The sequence below is a fragment of the Echiichthys vipera genome, assembly GCF_963691815.1.
Source record: "Echiichthys vipera genome assembly, chromosome: 11".
Lineage (NCBI taxonomy): Eukaryota > Metazoa > Chordata > Actinopteri > Perciformes > Trachinidae > Echiichthys > Echiichthys vipera.
Window position 1 is genome coordinate 17,808,339 of NC_139836.1, and position 25,082 is coordinate 17,833,420.

At 41.6% G+C, this 25,082-nt stretch overlaps 1 protein-coding gene across 2 annotated transcripts in view; it reads left to right on the forward strand.

Annotated features, from left to right (window-relative positions):
• marchf8 (membrane-associated ring finger (C3HC4) 8) overlaps positions 1 to 25,034 on the forward strand; it is a 75,412-nt gene extending 50,378 nt beyond the window's left edge. For both annotated transcript variants that reach the window (XM_083922797.1, XM_083922798.1), the window contains 5 exons: positions 1,466 to 1,516; positions 8,957 to 9,036; positions 15,584 to 15,764; positions 16,739 to 16,874; positions 20,289 to 25,034. In XM_083922797.1, coding sequence (XP_083778923.1) covers positions 1,466 to 1,516; positions 8,957 to 9,036; positions 15,584 to 15,764; positions 16,739 to 16,874; positions 20,289 to 20,593 — 753 coding nt within the window. In that variant the 3' untranslated portion in view covers positions 20,594 to 25,034. The remainder of the gene's footprint in view (positions 1 to 1,465; positions 1,517 to 8,956; positions 9,037 to 15,583; positions 15,765 to 16,738; positions 16,875 to 20,288) is intronic.
• The last annotated feature ends 48 nt before the right edge of the window (positions 25,035 to 25,082 follow it).

A 25,082-nucleotide genomic window follows, 5' to 3' on the forward strand; every position in this document is an offset into this window, starting at 1 on the left:
CCATGACAACTAGTCACGGCGACGACACGAGTGAAACGCTGAAGCAATTAAGAACTGGAAGCACGTTGGGTTCCCTCTTAGTGCTTTGATTGAATGATGTGTGAGGAGGCTGCTGCAGATTCAGAAAGTGGAACAGAGGCAGGGAGTGACCACCAGGCAGATGAAGAAGGGAGGAAGAGGGTCATAGGCAGGGGCGGACACAAAAATCCACCGGGACAATTCTGACTGCACCGGCCCACAACAGGCCCAACTCATCGTGCGTGCGTGCGTGCGTGCGTGCGTGCGTGTGGTTGCATACTCTTAAATACATTTACATGTATTATTCCTGCATAAGAGTATTGCTTGATTTCTGAGACCGCTGTTATATAATAATGCTGCCATGTGTGTTCTACTGTGTGCACTGTACTTGATGGTAGCTTGGAGGAAATGTTTGGCCCAAACTGCAGTGTCAGAATCGGCGTGAACTCTGCATTTCAGCCCGAGAACACTGAGTGGGAATCATTACGGCCTCAGAACCAAACTTGACTGTGGGGAGTGCTGACAGCATTGGCCTGTTTTACTCCCTGGGTAATGATACAAATATTGTGACACCATTTGATGTGGAGTTTGAACGGTCTCGTTATGTCATTGGCTTGTCCTCCTTTCGTCTCATGCCAGAAGATCTTGATTTACCAACTGAAGATATCAAACAGCTCAGGCTCAGCTGCTGAGAAATGTAGCACTGCTGTGTGATGAGTCAGCCGTTCTTATCCTGCTATAGCCTTTAACAAGTTTTTGTTATTCATTATCCCATCTACACTGTAAAAAACATAGCATTATTACTTTAATCTGATTGTCATTGTAATTTTTATCCTAGCAACATGGCTCTAGGGATGGCGGTGTTCATCGGTCCATCATTTTGATCCAGACTGAAGTATCTAACAACTATTCACAGTCAGACAGAATTTGGTTTAAAGAAATACAAACAAGCCAGAGTGTTTTTTCCCCCTTTGGTGAAAAACTTGGTGCAGACATTCATGTCAGGGTGGATTGTAATAACTTTAGTGATGTCTTCACTTTTTCTAATGTCTGCTAAACAAATGACATATGAGCCTCAGCTGTACTTTGTCTTTAGTTCTAATTAGAAAACGTATGCTAATATAAGCTGGCGAGCATGGTAAATATTATAACCGCATGTTAGCAATTTCATTGTTAGCATTTAGCTCAAAACAGCAGTGGGCCTGTTGAAATAGTTGCCCCGTAGACTCGTAGTCTTTTTTTAACAGTTACATTTGCGAACATGCCTGTAACGTTTCAAATGCAGCAACCATTTGTTACAAAGGGAGTGTGATGCAGATAGTAAATCTGGGGCATATGCCAGTTTTTACTGTGAAGGATGCATGCACAAATTGATCAGCGTATCTTTTCTGTTTCTGGAAGTGTTTTTCTGCACCCACTCAAGCTGTCTTTCTTCTTTTTTTAACAGAATGAAAAGCCTCTGGGTCATTCTGCAAGCAGGTCCAGCAATATATCAAAGGTGAGCAAAACACACACTGATGGAAAAAGGTAGAATGAATGTGTGCACTGCAGAGAGACAGAGAGAGACTGAGAGAGAGAGAGAGAGAGAGAGAGAGAGAGAGAATAAAGGCACAATGACGGTTGTGAGGTGAGCTGTGGGGAGCTGATAGGCCAGACACACGTGCATTGAAGTGAGAGGAGCTGATGGTTAACCCGCCTCTCTCGAATCACAACACCGCCAATCAGAGCCGCCCCTCTGATCAGCCTGCAGAGAGCTGATGTGGCTTTACACCTCAGCTCATTGTGGCTCTTTGTCAGACACAATGTTTCTCTCTGACTCTTGTCTTTCCCTATTTTCTCCTCTTTTTCATGCCTTCAGGCAAAGCTACACCCGGTATTCAAATCTGACTCCAGAGTTTCAATCCTTATTCTCCTGAGCCTCTTATAGGATAAACCCTTCACTCGTGCTAATAGATGTCAGGGTCACTTCATCACCGAGGGAAGTCACTCACTCTTTAAACGTGAGGGAGACGGAAATGACTGCACCTGAATGACGAACACACCATTACATTTTCACTCACAGTTATGGTTACACATACTGTTTCCTAAGATTACTCTCTGGTTAGAGAGGTGTATGCCTTACACTGGCCGCTTTACACACACTGACTCACTGACTGTTATGAATTCAATGAATTGATTAAACTCATTCTTTACTTCCATTTCAATTTGAGGGCAGATGACATGTGGTGACAGATGTGGTGAAACTATGACATTGACACCCTCATGCTGCTCAGGGTGTTTTTAAGTTTCGCGCACCGTGGCCTGAGTCATCTGATGCATGGCATTTAATACAATAGTCCATTGTTTTAATGTTTAGATAATACATAGGATCATGAAATCATATTCACACTTTTCTGCACAATACAGCTGCACAGTAGCACAGAGGACAGTAAAATCAACACCTGGAGTCTTGTTTTTGAACTTTTGGCTGTTAGTCTTGGATATGAGAACATTTCCTACATGTATCTAAACCACTCATTTGAATTGCTCTTGTTTAGTTTCTATTTTTTATAGACTTATTATTCAATAGTTAAACCAAAAGCCAAAAGACCCCAAATGTTCATCAACGTCGTCCATTGCATTGTAAAACTGAAATGAGTACAAAGTCTGTTCACGTTAATCCAGGACAAAGAGCACCAATATAAAAATTTTACTGAGGTCAAATTAGGTAACAACTTTAAAGTACACTTACAAAACAGTGAGATAATGATAATGAACCTGTGCTCATGTAATCAAGTTGTATGCTAAAACAGAATCTCAGTTTTACAGATTAAAGAAAGAAGTGAGCTATTTAGTAAGCTTTAGAAGTGACTGATTTTGTCATCTTTGGACAGAGCCAGACGAGCTGTATTTATATTTACTAGACGGATACACAAGTAATATTAAACTCTATGTAGCAAAGATGCATATTTCCCAAAATATCAAACTATTTATTTATGCTACGCAACAGAGTTTAGTTGGTATCTATGGCAACTTTCCTCTTGTTGCACTTTATACACACACACAGACACACACACACACACACACACACACACACACACACACACACACACACACACACACACACACACACACACACTCCCACTCACACTCATGAGATGCCCATGAAATCATAGTCCCAGGTATCTGGCATCAAAGGTGGGGTGGTTTTAATGAGTTAGTGGTTTCTGGAAACAGTGCATTGTCACTGAATGTTCTACGTAGACGTTGGACATTCCTCTGGCAAATGTCTGTGACATAAAGTATGAGAAAGGCTTGAGAGCTTTAATTAATAACCAGCTGTCTGCCTGCCAGATTATGTTTCCTGTTTCTTCCTTAAGGGAAATATGAATGACTGGCAGGTATTAACTCCGTATTAATTGTTCTTTTAATGAACAAGTCTCCTGGGAATCTCAGTGAGTCAACAGGTGACTGGAAACTGGTAAGAATCACTGTTTGGAATACCCGAGCCAGGAAATGGAAGAAGTCCCCTCTGAAATCTTGACAGATATTGTACGAAAACGCACAATTTAACAGTGTTATATTTTCTGTCCTTCCTGAAACCACTCTCCCTGTACGCTGTTTGAATCAGAGTATGACCTGAGAGACTACAGAAGATTATTTTATACATATATGCAGTTTCCCCCGCTCTCTGCAGTGTTGGCAGGATCAGAAGGAAGATTGTCATATTCCCAGCAGCAGCTTAAACGTTCTCTTTTGCTGAAAGATAAAATGTAGGTCATTCATTTATGTTGTAAAGCTCCATAAATATAAAGATATGGGGATTTTTATGCATTACGGTAAAAATGTACAGCTGGTAAGAACATGGGTCAATTTGAACATATGCTGATGACCGCTTAATGGATGATCTTGACTGACGCATGTTTAGGTTTTCATTTATTTCCACATGAGCCCCAGCCAGACTCACAATAAGGACACCAAATCAAACTCTGCATTGCTTTGCATGGCACAGAGTCAAGCTGAATCACATCGGCTCGTGTCAGATCAAATGAAAAAAAAGTGAATGTGCTCCTATCCAATTGTTGACCTACTTAAAAAGATATCTCTCTACATAAATAACCACAGCAGCGGCCTGCGAGGAATATTTCATAACGTCTCCAGCTTGGCACGAAAAATAAGGTCTGAAAGATTTGAGCTGAAACATCAGAAGAATTCTGTTTATTCTGTCAACGCACCTGCGCTAGTTTTGTACTGATCACCTGGCAGGATACCTGTGGTCTCTTTTTGGTGTAGACACTTACCAAACTGTTTGTGTTTCCTTTAAAGAAGCAAGCTTTCAGGATGACTCAGTAAAACACCCACTTTCCAAGTATCTGGTAACTGGACTAACTGTCATGACACACACACACACACACACACACACACACACACACACACACACACACACACACACACACACACACACACACACAGAGGACAGGATAGATAGATTTATATAATAAACAGAAAAGGCTGCAGCATTTAGCCAGGGGGTAAATTGTTTCATAAAGATGATATTGCCTCCATCAGTGAGCGTGTCACTGTGGAGGATGAAAGTGAATGGTCTTAAATATAAATATAAATATAAATATATGTGGATCCAAGGCCAAAAAAGTAATTATCTCTCTCGTGCTTTGTATTTGTTTGTTCTTTGATTCATGTCTTTTATTGAGCTATTTCTGTCTGTATTTCTGGAGGTTCGTTAAAAAAAAAGAAGAGAGAACTCGAGAGAGAGAGAGAGAGTAACGCAAATAATCAGAACTTTTAGTTAAACGAAAGAATGGTCAGTGTAGAGTACATAAAAGCAGCTCTGAAAGCTTTAGCGGGGCTGAGGATTGCCCGGTGATTTGGCAGGAGTTGATTTTCCACTCTGCAAGGTCAGGGGGCTTAGCTGTAGCTGTTTCTCTCTTTAGCACCATGCCAGGGAGCTGTACGATGCCTCCTACACTGGTTGGAAAGGAATTAAACTATTACAGTAAAGACACAAAGCAGCGACCCGCCTCTGAGTGGGCTGACGTTGATAGTCGGCCAAACATGTGTTGGTGCTCTCAAATTCAAGCTGCTGCCGTTTTTTTTTGCTGGGTTTTAGGCTCCATTGGTGTGGTGCAAAAAACATGTCTGTCCTCCAGATCTCTCCTGGACTGGTTGTGCTGGTCTGCTGGGCCTTGGCAGACCACTGATGTTTGAACCAGGCCCTGAGCCAAACCGCTATTTCTTTTAATTTGTTTATTTCTTGGAGCACATCCTGGTTTGTTTGTTTTTTTCTTTGTTGAATTTCTCAATCTGGCAGCGTGGTTCATTTTTACTGGTTTCTGCTGAAGCTGGTTCAAGCCCTCCGAGAAACCAGACTTGAATAGTTTTATTATGAAATGCCTTTGGTGGAAAATGTCATTATTGCCTAATAACGCCTAAAGGCAACGGTTAAAAAATCTCTGAAGCAGCCCAAAGATCAATGGTGGGTCACACTAGGTCATCAGGGATTTTGGGCTGCAATATTGATTATTATTATGATTTTAAACAATCAAAATAGTAATAGTTTTTCTCTGACAACTGTCCAGCATCCTAATCCAAACATATTTAGTTTACTATGATAGAAAACAGAGCTTTGATTTAAAAAACGACTGAAACAATTAAAGTAAGAATACAGCAATCGATTAATCAACTGTCAGCTCTACAGCTATTAGAGAATTATAACAAGTTCCAGAGGAACAAGAGACAACAAACATTGATCTTTCTTGGCAAGAAAGTGAATAAATCTATTCCTCAAAATGTCAAAACATTAATTCAAAGTTCATTTTTGACCATGGAAACATGTCACCAGTTCGATCTCCATCACAACTGAACAAACTCTGCCCACTGATAAAGACTTTGTGATGTGTTCAAAAGCTAGTGAGTGGACCCTGAATTTGTATTGTTTCTGACAAACGTAAAAAAAAGAAAAAAGAAACAAAATAAAATGGATAAAAAACTGAGTGTGATGTCAAATTTATGTTAAGTGGACGTAGACACCAAGGGATAGTTTTATATCGTTTTCAAGGTCAAAAATGAATTCTGATGCTTAGCTTCTATGTTGTTTATCTGTTGACTTCTTGTCAACATCTGGTCCATTTACGCGCTCTGTATAGTGATACATCTGGCTTGTTAGAAGCTTTTCAATGGGAAGCAGTGATTCATTGTTCCTGTTGAAAGGTTATTCTTTGAAAAGGCCCCTGTGGCTAGAAAATGAGAGCTATAGTCCTCCGCAGGTACAGATGGAGGCGGTAAAAGAATAATGAAGGTCGAGGTAATCGCAGATGTGATAAAAGAGGTATTGGAGGAATAAGAGAAGGAAGAAAAGGTATAGCAAGTGGAAAACAAGTTTGATTTATGCATGGGTGAACTGTGTGTGTGTGTGTGTGGACAGTGGGAGTGGTCCCCCTGGGATTATTAAAGTATTTCTGATTCTGATTCTGAGAGGTTTAAGAAGTAGTTATAATAATGACTTGAGAAACTGTTTTGAGCACAACACACAGGGTTTCCTGTGTGACCGTATCATGCGAGACTGGATTGTATCTAATTGGCACATCAGAGCCAAAGAACCGCAGGAGAGGATCACTTAGAGTGTAAATGTGCTTATTTTCAAACTTTCTAAAGTAAAATGTGGCCTTCTGACCCATTTTTTTCACCAGCAGTTGTTGAAGTATCATCGCTTGCAGTGTTTATGGTTTTCCATTTATTGCATCACTCATTTTCTCATCAAAGCTCCTCGTCGTTACGTCGTCGTAAGAGATCGCAGCTATCAGACAGCAGATGTCTGAAGAGTCATACAGGCCGTTAGAAGGTTAATCATCACTATCTCGACTACGTTATAACTGTTTGAGTGTGCTCAGAGACAGAGTTGGCTATCTATCAGCCCGTCCACACAGGATGACAACACGAATGATTAACAGAGGCAAGATGGCATTAGAACATTATGTTTACACAACCAGAATTAAATAAGGCATAAAGGTACCATCCAGTGTAAGATTGACCTATTTTTTTTTCACACTAGCCCGGCATGTATCATCAGTTTCTTCTTTCTAGTCGTTGTTAAAGTGTAGAGCTAAAGCAGCATAGTTAAATATAGTGCTGGGTGCTATAATAATGTTTTATTGCTTTGATCTGATCTTCTCAAGAGCTGTCTGTTCATTTAATATTTCATATATAAAAAGCTTGCAGGAGCACCAGACAACAGCCTTGGATATTTACTATTAAAATAAGAAAATTAAGTATTAAAGAGACATTAAAAAGCAACCTTGGATGAACTATTAAAGGATGACAATAGAAAGGAAAGGGACAGCATGTTTTTGTTTTTGTGTGGCAGTGGAAAAAGCAGGAAGGTTAAAGAGAAGCTGTTCTCTAAAGAAAAACAGACCGAAGGGCATGGCTGGACATTGAATTTTCTATCGATTGGTGTCAGGCCATGAGCTATAAATTTCCCTTTACTTAGGAATTAAATCAATAGGTAATTAGTTTCTTATTGAAAATACCGGGCCGCTTTTGTCTTTAGCAACCCAAACACCAGCTGATCTCTTTTTTTAACCGTCCATCCTGTCCCTACTCACTCTGTATGCTGTCACACGTGAAATACATTGTTAAAGGAATAGTTCAGAATTTTGTGAAATACGCTTATTTGCTTTTGATGAAGAAAAACTCATACTGTTGATGATCCTTCCAGATTATGCATAAGACATAACTCGAGCTTCTCCAAAGTGCATCACATATTATAGCACAACCCTTTCAAGGACCAGTCTGTTTTGGCGCCAGCATAATAAAACAAACCTTGTACACGTATTTCAGAGCATACTTCACTGACCTATGTAAACCCACATATTTAAGATATCATAGCATATTCTGTATTTCTCCAAGGGTTTTCTTTTTGAGTTACATGAAAAGATTGCTAAAACTCATGTCTAAATATAACGGTATAAATCCAGAGGGCAACAGTTAGCCTCACTCTGTCCGAAGCTTAATAAAAACTTCCAGGAGCCACAGTTGCAGGTTTTCTTGGCTGAATTTCTATTTTGGGAAGCCAGACGATCTCACAAGTGAAACACTTTCCTGGAAAATCTTCACCTGCAGCTGTGGCCATGGCTGGAGAAAAGGAAAGAGGTGCCATAACTTCTAAAAGCTGATAGATGCTCTAAAAGTCTTTTGTTTTTTTGTTTTTTTTCCAGAAATAGAACCTAGCGAGAAACTCCCACAAAAATACTGGAGATGCCTCATCCGTCTTTTCCACTGCAAAACCGTGGAACAGTGCCATCAAAAATGTCTATCTATACATAATGAATGATTTCATAAATGCAAAAACATACATGCATACATTTTTGTTATTGTAAATAGTACGTAAATTCTTTGACGTCCAAAGCTGTATAACTAAAGTAGTACTAAGCCAGAAGTAATCCTCACCACGCCGGCTGTGTAACATAAATATTGGTGAAAGCTACAATAGGTGATGCTGAAGGTATTTTCATTATAACAGCCTTGTTCCTGCAGGTGCATCTGTTTAAAAATTCTCTGTGGAGACTGAACAGCCTCACGTCCTCCAGCTGTTCCTCTCTCAACACCTCATTCTTCATAACTCTCCCTCTGTCTCGCAGTCTGTCTCCTGTGCGCTCTTTTGCTCTGTAGCAGCCTGGTGTTTCTCCTGCTTCATAAACGGAATCTGCCCGGCACGACTTTAATCAGACAGATTAACTGTCAGTATTGTATGTTTTTTCTTTTTTTTTTATCATGTGCACCAGTGCATGGCACAATTTCACTCTTTCTATAAAGATCAGATTTAGGCGCTGATATTTTATCAGCAAACAGCTCTGTCAACACAGGAAACGTGATTTAATCGTGTCTGTTGAGTAATACACTAGTTATTTTTTTTAAGTTACATCTCTGTTTTGTTCCACAGGCGGGGAGCCCGACTTCAGTCAACGCCCCTTGCAGTTTCTCCAGGACGTCAGTTTCCTTCTCCAGCCAGGACATCTGCAGGTACAAACCACCCAAATTCACTCTTTACTGCCATTTATGTCCACTGTGATATCAACACCACAGGACAATACATTTATCAGTCATTTTATCAGTCCATTACTGGTGAAGTACAATATCCTCGGTTACGTGTAACATACTGTAAAATGGACTTTATAGTAACACGGGTCGTCCAGTGTATTTTCATGCAGAGGCAAAACCTACAAAGAGTGAAACTTAAAATCCTTTTCTCCCTTTTTTCAAGTTTCTTTGTTTTCAAATGCATGATGTCTTTTCCATTTCTCTTTTTTGTCTTTTCTCATTCCTTCTGCTGTCCTTTACCACTGTTGCCAATCACGTTCCTCTTTCATAAACACACATGCACAAACGCTTTCACACCAGCAGTCAGGATCAGGACTGTCAGAAGCAGACTGCAGTGGTTCTGTTGAATTCAAACGGTAAAACCTGTCAAGATTCAGGAGGTGTTTCAGTGACCACCCTCTGCACAGACGCCCTAGCTTCCAAGCACGCCAAACGAGACTGGCTCTCCCTGCTCCGCCCCTCCTCTGTCAACATTCACCCAAGCGGCTCGCTCAGATTTTCTGTGTCCCTGAACGATGTGGGCCAACGTGTAGACAGTCTTTGTCGCGGCCTGCACTTTATAGACCGCACCTGCTCCGAGGGGGAGCTGGAGCTGAAACCTGAGCCCGCACAGCCACCCGGGTCGGATCGAAGGGCACACACACTCAGCGGCAAGCCTGCCACAGCACCCACACACCAGAACCCAAATCAGTCCTTCTCGACACGCACCCGCCCCCACCTCGTTCCCTCCTTCACCAACAACTACAAATACATGTTGGCCAATTGTCTCCCATCTGACGCTGCCACAGTTGCCCCTCCTCATCCTCTTTCCAACACCCATCTCCACCCTCATCACTCTCCAAGCGCCAACTTCCTCCGTCTCCTCGTTCCTTTTTCTCGATCCTCTACCTCGGTCAGCCTGCAGTGCTCTGAGCTGGGCAGCTACACCTCTCACCTCCACATCGACAAGTCCTCTAGCGCCCTTCTGGAGGGCAGTGAGTCAGGGTTCCCCGTCGAGGATCTACTAGGAGATGACGATGTGTTTGAGGAGGACCGGCCCAGTCCTGTTCCAAGGGGAACGGGTCAGCTGGCCACCCCAGAAACACTCACCGTGGCTGGGACAGGTGCTCTTCAAGCTCCCATGTGTTTTATGGATGAGGACAGCGACTTGGACGGCTGCCCATCCCCTTTGTCAGAGAAAACTGGGCCACTGTCACCTTATTCGCTATCTGGAGACTGGTGCAGGTGGGTGACTGTCTGGATGGTGTAATCCACACCCACCCTTTCTGTGACTTGATAGAGCCCAGACCATCCCTGTGCCATTACGCGGCAGTAAACCCCAGAGCCCTGTGGAGTAGTGAAGAGCTTCTCATCCTGTAGTGTAAATACCCAGCGAATATATTTTACCACAGCAGTATTTGTCCTCAAAACCCCGGCTCGGAATGGAGCTGTTAATCAGGACAACCAGACAGATAGATGCTTTAGTCTACACACGCTGCAATACCATAAGCTGATTCAGCCCCTCATGTGTGTCCAGAATGTAAATATGACTTCATAACATTTCATACAATTTCATTTCACTGTGCTGTCAAGCTGTGTTTTTAAAATAATTCTTCCTTGTTACTCGATCGATGAGGCATTAAAGTGTCTTACATAGGCTGCGGAAATGTGTAATGGATTTTGCCCGTATGCTTTAATCTTTGCAGTAGAGGCTGGAACAAGGGGGCAATGACAATGTTGAGGAAAAGACAGAGGGGCAGAGGTTAGGGTGTAATAGTATTGAGGAATAAAGTGTGTGTCCATCTGGGAAACAGTGTAACAGAAGCAGACAGGGCACAATAATCGGCTGGGTCAACGGGGCCACCATCACTCTTTTTCACGTGGCAATCTGTGTGCAATCTGATAGGCAGAGCCATGCAATGTTAGGAAGGACAGATTGTGAGTAATATTTGATGACAAACCAGGTCATGGCTGCGTGGCCTCTACAAATGAGGCTTGGTAGCGGTAGTTCTTACTAAGATGCCAAGAAAAACATTTTGAGCCCCACATGGATCACGTTGAGGTCCTGTAGGTTAAAGTATCTGTCTGTCAATACTCTACCGTGCAGCAGTTCACTGGATTAATGAATGTTAAACACAAAGGAATGTCAACTATACAATTCTGTCTTGTTTTTATGGCCCCTCAGTTGTGGTCTGTGCATGTACTCCAGTCCAGATTATACATTTTACACGTCAGCTGCGGGCTGAGAGAGAAACACAAGCTTAGAATTGGCAAGGTGACCAGGATCAGAGATCAGGAGACAGATTATTGGCTTCAAATAGCCTGTGTAGTCCCTGACCACACACACTCACACACAAACAAACACATCGTGGCAGCTTTCTGTCAGGTGGCTTGAAGCGTGAGTTCAGAATGCAGAGCCTGATGAAGTTTGCATGTTGGTGGGTGGTTGTTTTGTTGACAAAATGGCATGTTAAATATTAATAGTAAGTAACTTTTTTTCTTATAATTTCAGAAAGTAATATGTGAAGTCTCTTAAGGAGTGACTTGGTCTTGGACTTTTACATCTAACAATAATTCCTTAACCTTCCTCCCTAAATATTTTTCAGCAGATTTCATGTTCTGTTTTAGGCAAGCGTTGCCACAGAGACAAGTAACCTCTTAAACACCAGAGTTTGGTATCAGACTCGTTTAGAATGTGGATGTAGGTGGATTAAACTTTTGGAGAAATGCAACACAACGTCACGTTGCGATGGCCAATACGTTCAGACTTGCCACAGTCTGTTTGAGGGCACGAGAGTCCCGTACATTCAACAGTAAACATCCTGCCTCTGTCACTGTCAGTAGTGAATTTTTAAAAAACAAATCACAAGCACTTAACTGCCCGGGAGTTTGTGTAACAGAGCTCCAGCACGATCCCTTCATCTCTGTTCTTTCAGTGTGGTCGCAAATGTCGTTATAACAACAGAAAACAATAATAACTGAAATATAAAGTCATCTAGCGCTGACATGGGGGGGTTAAAGAACCAATCATACTCCCACTACCGGACAGGTTGCAGGAAATTGTGTGAATTCAGTCTAAAAGGGGAGATGGCCTCCAGTGGTGCTGAGTCTAATTGAATTGTGTTTTTCTCTGATCAGCATGTCTCCGGGCGGAGTGTAGAGCTTGAACTGTTCAGACTGAAAACAGGCTGAGAACAGGAGAGAACAAATGCCTCAGATGTCACCCTCTTCCCCATTCCGCCCCTATGAAAATCTGTTTAGCAGAAAATCGAAAAGATGAAAAACAGATGGTGTTAAAACATTTATTTGAAAATAAAGGCGTAAACATTTCGAGATCAGGGCAGAGCAAGGAATAGCTGGAGGGAAGGGGTCTCAAAGCAACACACACTGAGTGAGGGAAGAGTGCAAAGATGGGCTGAATGCCACAGGAGAAGTATGAGGAAACAGACAAGTGCTAACAGGAAGAAAGCAAACGCCTCGCCAGGGCTGTAATGTTGCCGAGCTTGTTTCCCTTTCAGCTTGTTGTGCTTGTGATTTCCCAACTCTGTTTTGATTCCCATATTTTAATGTTGACACACTGTAACCACTGCCACTGCAATCTTAAATTTACTGTTAAACAGGGTGCTTTCGTTTGCTCAAGCAATGCAAATTAAATTTTAACTTCCCTCTCATTCCTAACAGTGCTCGGAAATTGCTGCTCCTGGCACAAATGCAGTAAATGTAGCCATCTGGGAATATTCTGTTAAATGGATGAAATACACATGACTTTGAATGACAAAGCTGAAATTTGTGCACTCTTATTGTGAGATGTCTGTCTTTGAAGTGCCTTTTGCAGCAGTTTAAAGCCAATCTAGCAGGCATCTTGCAGGAACCTTAATTTCTCAGCTCAAGATCCCTACAATCTCTTCCACTCACGTTGTTTGCTGTTCATGTGGATTCCTGGATTTTGCTGTTGTTATCCGCTCCTACATCTCAAAGGAAATCCACATCAACATTAGAATAATTTGTCTAATCTGTTCATTTCTCTAGGCGCCAACCCATATATATGAGCACCAGGTCCTTAGGCTTGTTTTGTTGTGGGTTTTTTTTGACAGTACACAACAGTATGTGTGGGAGAGAATCTGCAGTTCATCATCTTGTGATCCATGCGAACAAGCACAAACAAAGCAGCTCAGCCGTAACCAATAGAAAAACACACTCTTCCAGAGATGTTAATTGTGCCTCCTCTATCCCATAATCCCTCAGTCGTCATTCCACTCCCTCCACCTCCTCTTCTGTTTGAGGAACCCGTTGATGTGACCTATTTTTAATCCTCCTTTGTTCACTTTGTCTTTTAATCTTGTAACACTTTGGCCAGATCAGTGTGGAAATAGTCCCTCACTTTCTAACGTGTGGGTGTGCACGTGTGTCCATGTAGTTCATGTCCTCCCCTGAACTGGGATAAAGGCAAACCTATTTGAACAACATGTTCTCCTTGCCACCATCTTTCAATATCTTCATTTACTTGTTTATTCTTTCCCAAAGAGAAGAGCCACTGCTCTCTGCATCTCACTCATGGCAAAATTCAGTAGAAACATTACCTCTTTTATGCATCAGCTTGTAGAAATCGATAAAAAAAAAAAGTGGATTTGAAGTATGTGCTTTAATAACCCATTTGTAGGTAGTTGTGTTGTGGTGAAAGAAGCAGCAGTAGCTTATTTTGGGGCTCGTAAAATATGGACTTAGTCTCCCTAATGTCACACACCGGTTTCTGAAGAACCCAAATCAAGCTCCAATTGGGCATCTCTCGGTGACTTTGGTTGTAGCCGCCTCTTAATAATTCCAAAAAGGGGCAAAGAGGTTGAGGATGGAGCTTAGGCCTAATGAAGCCTGAAGTCTCCTGTGAAAGCTGCCGCCTGTCACTCAAAGCAGCCATGGCCTTAATTATGTAGAACTTTAAGCCTTAATTTAATTCAAACAGGTTAGTTGTAAAAAAAATTCACCCCTGTACAGAAACTATCAAATCTGTTTTTGTGTTTGACAATATGTGATCTTGTCCGCTTCAATCTGATATTAAAAACTGATCCTGTCACTGAGAAAAGCCTGTCCAGCAGTCCTTAGAGGTAGTAGACACCTAATCGAATGTTTTAGTTGTCCTGACCTGTGCCCAGAACACTTTGCAAGCATCTTCAATATTACAAACACCTGTTAAACTGAAGGAAGTTGCATGAAGTAGACTTGCAACAAATAGTTTAAAAAGTCAACTAAGTTGTTGTTCAGGGGGAAAAGACTGTGGAGTAGGTCAACTAATTTAAAAATCTATATAAATTACAGTGTGATTACAGTATATATATCCACATGAGGGTAAGGCGAAACACCATGAAATCAAATCAAATGTTATCCCCTGTTATCCCCGTCACAAGAACCATGTCCAAACCTCAAAAAGAGTTTAAAGTGGAAACAATTTAAAACCTTGCAAAAAAAAACTCTGTCAGTGCTTAAAGTAATGGATAAATGGCTTAAATAGTATTGGTAATTGTAATACAAATGCAAACTTGATCAAACCAAACACTGACAATTGAAAAGAATGAAAACATACTTAATAGTGAATAAAAGTTTCTAATCCAATGATTATGAAGGGGTACTTGAGTTCACCTGACAGGGATGTGGGTTTTTTTCTGTTGGTGTGTCTAAGCTGTTTTCTAACCGCCGTGCAACAACTGCCCTGTCAACCGCCTACCTTTTTAAGAGCATTCCCCAAAAGAGCAAAGCGTTTTTGAAAGCTCCTGCCGCCGGGCACCTGAAGTTTAGGTACGGTGAACTCTGAGCAGCAGAACGAACACATTGTTGGCAACTGCTTCATTCATACCCCTTCAAAACCGCTTCCCCTCATTGAAATGAATGGAGGTGGCAAGTTACCATGTGGCAGTGTGAAAGTGTTGCATTTACTGGATGCCATGTTGTTGATTATAATACCTGCACTCTCCTTGTATGTGTCAACCCTCACATAATTACAGACAACTTGTATCAGTTCAGAGAATCAATATTGCTGCAGCTAGATTAGATTTGCTGCATTCAATTTTGTGCTGCGACATTGCAAGACCACAGGAGGTTATTTTCTCAAAATGTCATTTGGATTTGAAAATGAAGTGCTTTGAATCAAATTTGTTTGACTTAATTGAGTGTATTCATGTGGGACATGTCTTGTCTTCTATGTTCAGGGTCTTAATATTTGTGAGAATATCTGTGTTCCCACCTGTCTGGCTTTTTTTATATCTCAGGCAAGTGTGGAATTAATGAGCATTTTCTAAACATTTTGTCTGATTAGACATACTGCTAGAGGACTGCCAGAGTTTCTTCCAGAACTGAGGTTTGCTGGAGTTTTGGGAAATATCTTTCAGTATTGCCTGCCAGCTTTTGTCTTTTCAATCGTTTCCTCTCCCCTGTCTTCCTCCTGTTACAGCTGTTTGGCCTCTAGCTTAGTGTTGACTGTATTCTTTGGCTCCCGTAGGATTTGTCACTGTGAAGGGGATGACGAGAGTCCACTGATCACACCATGCCACTGTACAGGCAGCCTGCGCTTCGTCCACCAGTCCTGTCTACAGCAGTGGATCAAGAGCTCTGACACTCGCTGCTGTGAGCTCTGTAAATATGAGTTCATCATGGAGACCAAGCTCAAACCACTGCGCAAGGTAAGATACAGTTTGTATGTTTACACATTTGCCTGAAGTCAATAAATGCACACATTAATTAGTTCAGCTTTGGTTGATAAATTCAGGCAGCCTCCGAGTGTCCCGACATAGCTCACGTCACTCCTTCATTATGAAGCAGAAAATGCCGAAAGCTGCCTCCAATCTGTCATGCAGATAACACAAGCATGACACTGAGCTTTGAAGCCGTTTTCATGAGCCGAGCATGTTTTGGGAGTGATTCATTTCAAATGGTTCAGAGGCAGTACGCTCCCATTAAAGGCTCTTATCAATCTCTGTGGCCTGAAGATAGCAGGACACTCTAATTAAAATTCCTCCACCCTTCATTAGCTGCACAAAGGGCCCTAAACAAATGCTCTCCCGTTAACAGCCTCTGAATCCCGCTGGTGAACGCTGAAGTTTTTCGTGTCTGAATGTGCAAAAGATGAGATGAGGATATCAGTCTTGGTATGACGTGTCTATCAAAGGAACATGCTCGGTTTCATCTAGCACCGCAACGCCCGCTCCTTGTTAAAGTGACCCTGAAATTGTTCCCCTTTCATCGCTGAATACATGAAGAAGGCGTTTTGGATGTTGGGAGAGTACAGCTTTTGTTTTTTACAAAAGTCATCTGATGATGCTGGCATTGTGTTTTGTGTGGGCTCTTTTCCTGATGATGTATTGTGAAGCAGGTGACAGACATGGCACCAGGCCTTGTGTGCCGGGTGCTGTACAGCACTTCTCTTCGTCTTACTCATGCATGCCAAGAAACATTATGTAGCATTGGATCTTGATCACAGAAGGTGAAAGCTCTCCATCAAATATTTCATTTACGCTCCGAGCTACTCCAGAAAACAGAGCCAACAGTTTAATAGGTTTAAGTGTATGCTTCTAAAAGCTTCTCTCTTTGTCCGTGAATATATTGTTGACCTTCTCAAATGTCCTTCCTTCGTCCTCTCCTGCTTCTCCGTCCGCAGTGGGAGAAGCTACAGATGACGGCGAGCGAGAGAAGGAAGATCATGTGTTCGGTCACCTTCCATGTCATCGCCATCACCTGTGTGGTGTGGTCGCTCTATGTCCTCATCGACAGAACAGCGGAGGAAATCAGACAAGGTCAGCAGCGCAGGCTTGGAAGCGCATACAAACAGCATTGATGTCACATTGTTGTCTTTGTTGAATGCAGTGTCGTTAGGTCATCCAACCATCCACAATCTGCCACCGTCTCTACATCATTCAAGTACAATATTTAATGATGAATCTGAACAACTGTAGTGTTATTTCAACAGTGTGAGTAATGAGTGGAAATAGTGTGGATTGTTCTCTAAGACTGCAATATATGTGGGCGTAATTCACTTGCAGAAGCTCAGTGGGCATCAAAGTCACCGACAAATGTGTAGAAGAGTGTGCTGAGATTCTTTAAATTATGATTTTCTTTTTTTTCTTTTGGGAGGGGTGGGGGGCGTTTAGTTCAATTCAGTTCACTTTGATTTTAGACCTGTAGTCCATGGAAGATATAAAAGAAAAAAAAAAGATTTAAAAAGTAGACATTTACATCAATCATTCTAAGATCCAATTTGAGATAAAGACTTTCAGAGTGAGGTTATTACTGCAAAGTGAGGGGAGTGTGTGTGTGTGTGTGTGTGTGTGTGTGTGTGTGTGTGTGTGTGTGTGTGTGTGTGTGTGTGTGTGTGTGTGTGTGTGTGTGTGTGTGTGTGTGTGTGTGTGTGTGTGTGTGTGTGTGTGTGTGTGTGTGTGTGTGTGTGTGTGTGTGTGTGTGTGTGTGTGTGTGTGTGTGTGTGTGTGTGTGTGTGTGTGTGTGTGTGTGTGTGTGTGTGTGTGTGTGTGTGTGTGTGTGTGTGTCATAAGTTGAAGGTCACTTCAGTGAATATTCTTGTAGTCAACAAAAAGCCATCACAAGGATAAAAGGGTGTGTGTGTTTGAGATCAGTATGTGTTACATAAATGTATTGGTGTAGAGTGTAAGGTCCGGCATAATGTGACAGCAGTCAGTAACAGTTTGGCACGTTGGCATATTTCTGGCGAAGACTGGACACAACAGCATAAAAGTAAAAGTCTAAACACACAATGGTCTTAATATTTTATTTCTGTGAAGCATTTAAAAGCGAAGTCTGACATTTCGGGTAAAACTCTTATTTGCTTTATTGCCGAGTTAGATAAGAAGATTGACAACACTCTCACTCTGCCCGAAGTTTGTTTAGTGTGCCGGATTAAACAGACATGCTATAGCATGTAAATTAGTGAACTTTAGAGGTGCTGGTAGGTAGATTTTGTTACCTTTGGACTGTAAGCTGGTTCCCAATGGTTATGCTATGCTAAGCTAACTGTCTGTGCACTGTAGCTTCATGTTTACAAACATGACAGTATCATCCTCTTCATCAAACACTAGGAAAGAATGTGAAGAAGCACATTTCCCAAAATGCTAAACTACTCATTTTCTAAAGAATTTTTGAGCTCTTACCTACAACCTGTTTGCTTTTTTCTGTTTCCTGATGAAGATAGCCACTTTGTACCGTGGTAAATTTTTTGTCACCATATTTTTTGCCACATTATGTATATGTGCCAACCTCGGACCTGCTGCTGACCATAGACAAAGAAAGCAAGTAGTCAGTAGGGCGTTATGGTCTTTTGAAGCGTTCGAATAAGAGGAAAATATCCCTTAAAAAGCCCCTTTAGCTTCCCCTAGAGTCAGGGCTGCTCCTTACGTCAGTCTTGACCGAAGTGATCAGCAGCACTGAGTTATGGACAGATCGACGGCACTATCCTCAGAGCGCCGTGCTTTTGCTGTCAGGACTAAAAAAGGAGGACTGCTTTAGTGATGAGCTGTTGTATCATCCGCTGGCACTACGTCTGCTGCCGCCCACTGCTCTCTCTGTCATATCTGGTGCTTCTGAGACAAGATAGGTGGAAGACAGATGGAAGACCAGGCTGTGCCTGTTTAGCCCAACCTGATGATTCAGAGTTATTAGAGTCCCTGAGGGCTGTCAGGTTCAATCACCATGGTGATGCCAAATAGCTCCTCACCAGTGCTGTGTGTCCTCTGCCAAGTCACACAGAGTGACGGTTATGTTTTTCCCTCAGTTTGCTTGTACAGATTACAGCTGGTCTGATATGCCTTGAAATGTATTCCATTTTCCACTTTGATTTGTGAAGCTGATGTAATATTAATAATTGCATGATGAATTAAATCCTACTGTAATATTTGACTTTAGTTTCACTTTCTGTTTTTTTTTTTATCACTCTGTTTGTGTGTCCTTGGTAACACATGATACTTACACTTTCTTTACTCATGCAGCCGGAAGAATCCCAGGTAAACATTTCAACTTTGACCTTTTGACTTTCAAATGGTGTCTTCCCCGTCAACCTTTCTGTCAGTGTCCAGTTCTTTTCCAAATGCACTTTACACCCCTTTCCCTCCCTTGTCTGCCTCGGTTTCAGGAAGTAAAAAAAATGCTTCTTCACCCTGAAAGGCCGGTTATATTCACACCACCTCACTGAATGTTCCCAACCTAATGAAGCAGACATACACTCAAGTCGAGCAACATGCTGGGCTATATTTTCTGTGCTTGTGACTTTTGATTAAAACAAACTCTATTGACATATTCTCACATAACAATATCTTTCTTCCCATTATATCAGGCATTTTGTATTCATTTCACAATATAGGCTACTTATTATATCCTCAAGGGTAGGATATTGTAATTTGTTGTGGACCTTTCTTGCCTTAATATATAAATGCTAAGATGAAAAGACTGGAGGGCTGCAGGTTAGCTGTGTATTTTCAAAGAAGATACTTTTTGTTCTCCCTTTTTTTTGTATTTAAAAATCCATTTCCTGCCTCTTAGTGCTGCAGCTTGTTACAAATATTTACACTTCCTATAATTGCCTGCTTTCTTTTTTACCATATACTGCAATTTGCAGAAACACTGCCACTGCCCCAGGGACCATAGTCATATTTTAGCACAGTTTAGCACATTTTCTACAAATTCTCATTCTGTAAAGCCTTCTTTAGTGGTGTTGTAGTTTTTTGCTGGTGTTGTTCCTGCCCTTTAAGCAACTATTTCTTTCTGTGTTATATATAATTTTGGGGGGGGGGGGGGGCATTGTTACTTTAATTGGACAGCGACATTGGAGAGATGACAGGAAATGCAGGGCCACCAGGGTGCCTAAATTAGTTTTTATTCATGTAGCTATATGGTATGAAATCATCTTGCAGACTTTGTACCTGTGTGGGCTAGATGATTACAGAATAGGCATGTTAGTTATTTTAATTTAGTTATAAGTGCAGACTGATCTGAAAACTCCTGAAAAGCAATATGGATTAAATCCTTTATCATATTATATGTAGTTGTATAAGACACATGTATCCATCACATGGATGCAAAAGTAATACTAAAGTACAATTATTTCCCAACTGCATTTATTGTGTTTATTTTGCAGTACTTTCTTTCAGCCTGGTCTGTGTTTGATTCGTGCACATGTTTCTTTTTGTCTCCTCTCTGTTCCTTAGGGATCCTGGAATGGCCTTTCTGGACCAAGCTGGTGGTAGTGGCCATCGGCTTCACAGGTGGACTGGTGTTCATGTACGTCCAGTGCAAAGTCTACATCCATCTATGGAGGAGACTCAAGGCTTACAACCGGGTCATATACGTCCAGAACCGGCCAGACACGTGTAAAAAGCTGGCGCTGGAGAAGCCGCCTCTTATGGAGCCAGGTCTGGAGAGCAAGGAGGCTCTGGCGCCAACCCAGTCGGACACAAACTCCTCCCAGTACACAGAGACAGAAGACTACAGTATGGAGGTGCTCCATGTCTGACAACTCAGCCCATGTCATTGGTTGTCCTACTCTTACTACACACACAACCAGGCCGACAGTGAGGAGCAGCCGTCATGGAAACACTCTGACCGAAGAACGACCACACACTCCCCTTCCTCTGATCCCAGACTGACCCCCTGTGCTCTTTGGGTCGTCTTGTATTCCCAAAACTTCATCAACATAGACGGACAGACCGTGACTTTCTTCATCTATCCACATTGTCCCTAACAGACTCATCCCTCCACCTGCACCCTCAATCCACACTCCCACCTCCCTCCTTTTTCCAGGACCAGACTGTTGTACTCACTTCTGTAAATGTCTGAAAAGACCTGGAGCATACCACTCTACACACACACACACACACACACACACACACACACACACACACACACATACACACATACACACACACACACACACACACACTTATGTACACCTCTGGGAGAGCAAGACTGAGACACATAGACTCACAAATGGCTCCGGAGGTCGGCATGTCTCCGATGTGTGCATTCTTTGCTTGTGGGTTTGTTAGATTTGTTCATTTTTACCTCCTGTGAGTCTCGGGCTAACCTGCCGTGGATCAGTATGTAGCGCCGTACATCGGATCTCTGGAACATTCCAGCTACTGCCATCTCTGTCGCTGTGGTCTTTCAGCTCCGAGCTGGTCTGGACATGCATCAAAGCACTTTTGTTTTTTAGTTCCCACAACAAATCCCCCCCCCTACCCTTTTGCTCCCCGTTCTCCTTTATATGAATTAAGTCTAAACTGTATAGTGTTGTACATGGAGAGCCCATTTAAAACTCCTGTTTTATTTGACATTTCCTCATACACAAATAAACATATAAATATTAACCCTCCCATGGATGACAAAAAAGGAACTGCGGGCTAAAAAATTGAATAATTGTAAAAGTAACATTTGAGTGTTTAGTCAAAATAGGTGAAAAATGAATTTTGGATAAATGCAGATAATGGAAAATCCAGCCACATGACTTCTCTACCCAAACATGAACTTTCTGAAGGCTTTGAGAATGTAAACTTTTTAAAAAATGATCAAAAATAAATAAAATATATAAAAAGAAATACACAATTTTTTTTACTGGTCACAGGAAATTGCGAGATAATTTCCATGTCTTGACAACATTGCGAGAGCCTTTGGGCATAAATGGCATCGCTCATGTTTTTTCTATCATGTGAATGACACCGTATTTACAGTGTGATATTCCATGTGCAGTTTTAAATGTGTTGATTTGTTTGCTTAGTCACGGGATGTGCCCTGAGAAATCCACAGCTGCCTATTTTCAGTCTGTCCTCCCATGCCCTCATTGTGCAGGCAGTGCATTGATTCATCTCAAATAGTTTTGATTTAAAAGTCAGGCAGACTCTCACTGTGTGTATTTAAATTTGACTTCTCGATATGGGCTTTCAGTACCCGCACATTCACAATCCATCCCCTCGCTTATGTTAACACACTTCACCACAGAGTAAGAGATCTGATGTTTAGACGTTGATGGCTCCTAAGATCATTAGTGAATGTGTCAGACAAGCAGAAGTGTCTTGTTTCTTCTTGCCAGACTCTTATCACATGGTGGAGTGTCTATTTTAGTATTTAATCACAAGACAGTCAGCATTCTGCCTCCTGTTTGATTGTTTTCTCACATCTGTCCTTGTGTCGCTCAAATGAGGCAAATTGCTCCAACACCTTTTTTTCTTCACTTCTAAAAAGTGTTTATACTGTAACTGCATTTTTTCAGCGTTCAGGTGATTAGTGTGACATTTTGTGTCGTTACATTTATCAACAATCAGTTTATTTCGCAATAAAATCAGTGCAATACACTTGTATATTTGCTGCCTGTGACAGATATTGTATACAGTGTGCATCATGTCTCATTGATGAGCTGTCTGGAGCGCCTCCTGTCGGTGTGAAGCTGAAGGTGCAGTCTGTGGTCGGCAGCAGTTGGTTTCTCAGGACAAGGTGTTTTGGGCTTACATTCATTGTAAGTGCTTTTGTGTATGTGGGAGCACAGCGATGCCAGGCTCATGTTGAGCCTCACAGCCATTCCAGCAACACACACATTTTTTGAGAAACCTGTCTTTGATACCAGTATACTGTCTGTGAACGATGGTCCAACAATGTATGTGACAATTACTGCTCAGCAGCAGCAATAAATTAAATCTGTGCTTAGTTTATTTGCAACAACTCATCCTGTAGTTGTGTATATGCCCCACGGTGACTTTCATTTTAATACATATGAGCCAAGGGAGTTGTGTGTCAAGTTGGATTAAGACCTAGTAACGAGAGGCTTCTCTGAAACTTAGATACCTGCAAGGCTCAGTGAAATTAGACAGATAAAAAGTGCAATTACCCTTTTGTTGATATTCTATTCTATAGTCATGTAATGGTGTTTAATGTCCAGGGTGCCGTCTGGGTATAAAATGATCATTTCATCATTTTCTGTTGTATTTATTTTGAAAAGAAAACAGAGTACAGTTTATTCATTAAAAAAAAAGAAAACACTTTCATTAGTGATTTTATGCAACTTACACTTTTTCCCCAGGCATAAATACCAGAACATCACTTTTACTCTGTTTTGCACTTCAGACATCTGCTCCTCCGTAAATATGCAGAAGAGACATTAAACTGCAGATTCAAATTGACCAACATTTCGTGTTTTACACATCAACAACATGAAATATTTAATCATGTACTTTCCATAAGATGGAGGATTAAGGTTGGACTGTAGCTTGTGCTTTTCTTTCTTTCCTTTATACTCATAGGAGCTGGCTCCTTTCATGAAGTCTGAGAGAGAAGTTTTGAGGCCACTTCAGGACACCTTTACGAGCAGGCATGTTCCTCTCTGAGAGCAGCTTTTTCTTTCTTAGTATCTCCATCATCATGAACTGATCTCTTCATTTTATAACCCTATTCAGCAGCACATTGGCTGAGAAGGAAAGCTACTGTCTCAGCCTCACTGTCAGTATTTTAGGTTTAAGATTTTCTGTTTATCTTTACCCTGTTGCTTACATTTGATCATGTCTGGGAATCTGGGAATAGTGTAACTTGCATAAAGCTACATTTGTTTACTACTGACTGGACTTGAACGTATATGACTGTTCCCTTGTCTTATGGTATCATTCCACACGTTTGTCTGTGAATTTTCTTTGGAATAGTAACTGTAAAGAATTTGGTAAAAGTACTTATGTTTTTAAAAGAAATATTGATGTGTTTTCAGTTTAATTTCCCATTATTGAACAAAGTATGTAGAATTAAAAAAAGAACAACCAAATAAAAATTAAGTTGCTTTTAACACTTTGTCTTTTTCTAATGTAAATCATGTGTCAAAAAACTAAATTCACAGAGAAATGCACACAGTATTCAGAAACTGTGCCTTTAAGCAAACTGTCTAACCCTAACCCTTATCCTAAAGCTTAACCCTATTTTAAATAGGCCATAACTTTGGATTGGAACGTTGTAGAGACCCCGTCTTGGTACCAATGGAAAGCACGTGGCCATAAATGGGGGGTAGGCAAAGTCTCAACAAATTAGCACCTAAGGAAAAAAATCGGCACACAATTGTTTAAGATCAAAGGGTTCCCGATGTCCGATCGCAACGAAACCAGCACGAGTGAACTCAGCGCCCACGAAATAGGGGGGGTAGACCAAGTTTCAAGTCTCTAAATTAACCCTAACCCCTAAACCCTAATCCTTAACCCTAACCCCCTAACCCTAAACCTTACCCTATTTTAAATAGGCCATAACTTTTTATAGGAACGTTGTAGAGACTCCATCTTGGTACCAAAAAAAAGCACATACAATCGACACTACCCTACATATGCCTTTACACTCACCCAAGCTCCAGACCTGGAAACCAGAGCAACCAGTAAACAATATTTCAAACCCATTCAAGCCATTCACCACAAACACATCATGGAAACAGCTCTTTCTACCGGTACATTTCCCCCAGGCATGTTACCTCAGGTAACCCGACTCACTGACTTCATAAAACCATCCACACCCACCGCAGAAACACGCAGAAAAATATACCTTAACACAAAACAATGGATGCAAAACACTATCTCAATTCTACACCAACACTACACAACCACAATAACCAACACACAGACAACCACCCACAACCCCCTAGCCCTTCAAATAGCCACTGGTTGGGCCAGGAAAAGGTTTGGGCCCAGGCTCACAACAGAGACTCTTCAAGAAATACAGCGCCAACACCAACCTGCCAACGATCCCAGAAGAACATTATCCCCCCCTCCCTAAACCAGCCGCCCCCTCTGTACTATCCCTTTATTTAGGTCCACGCACATCCACCTCTGAAGAAATCCAACAGTACCACTCCACCACACCCAGCCGACCCCAACAAACCTCAATAGGCATCCAGACAACACCTCAGACAAATAACAACAAAACCCATTCCACTTCTCTTCCCTCCCCTTACCCAATCTATAAAACACCTTCCTCCACACGTCCCATCC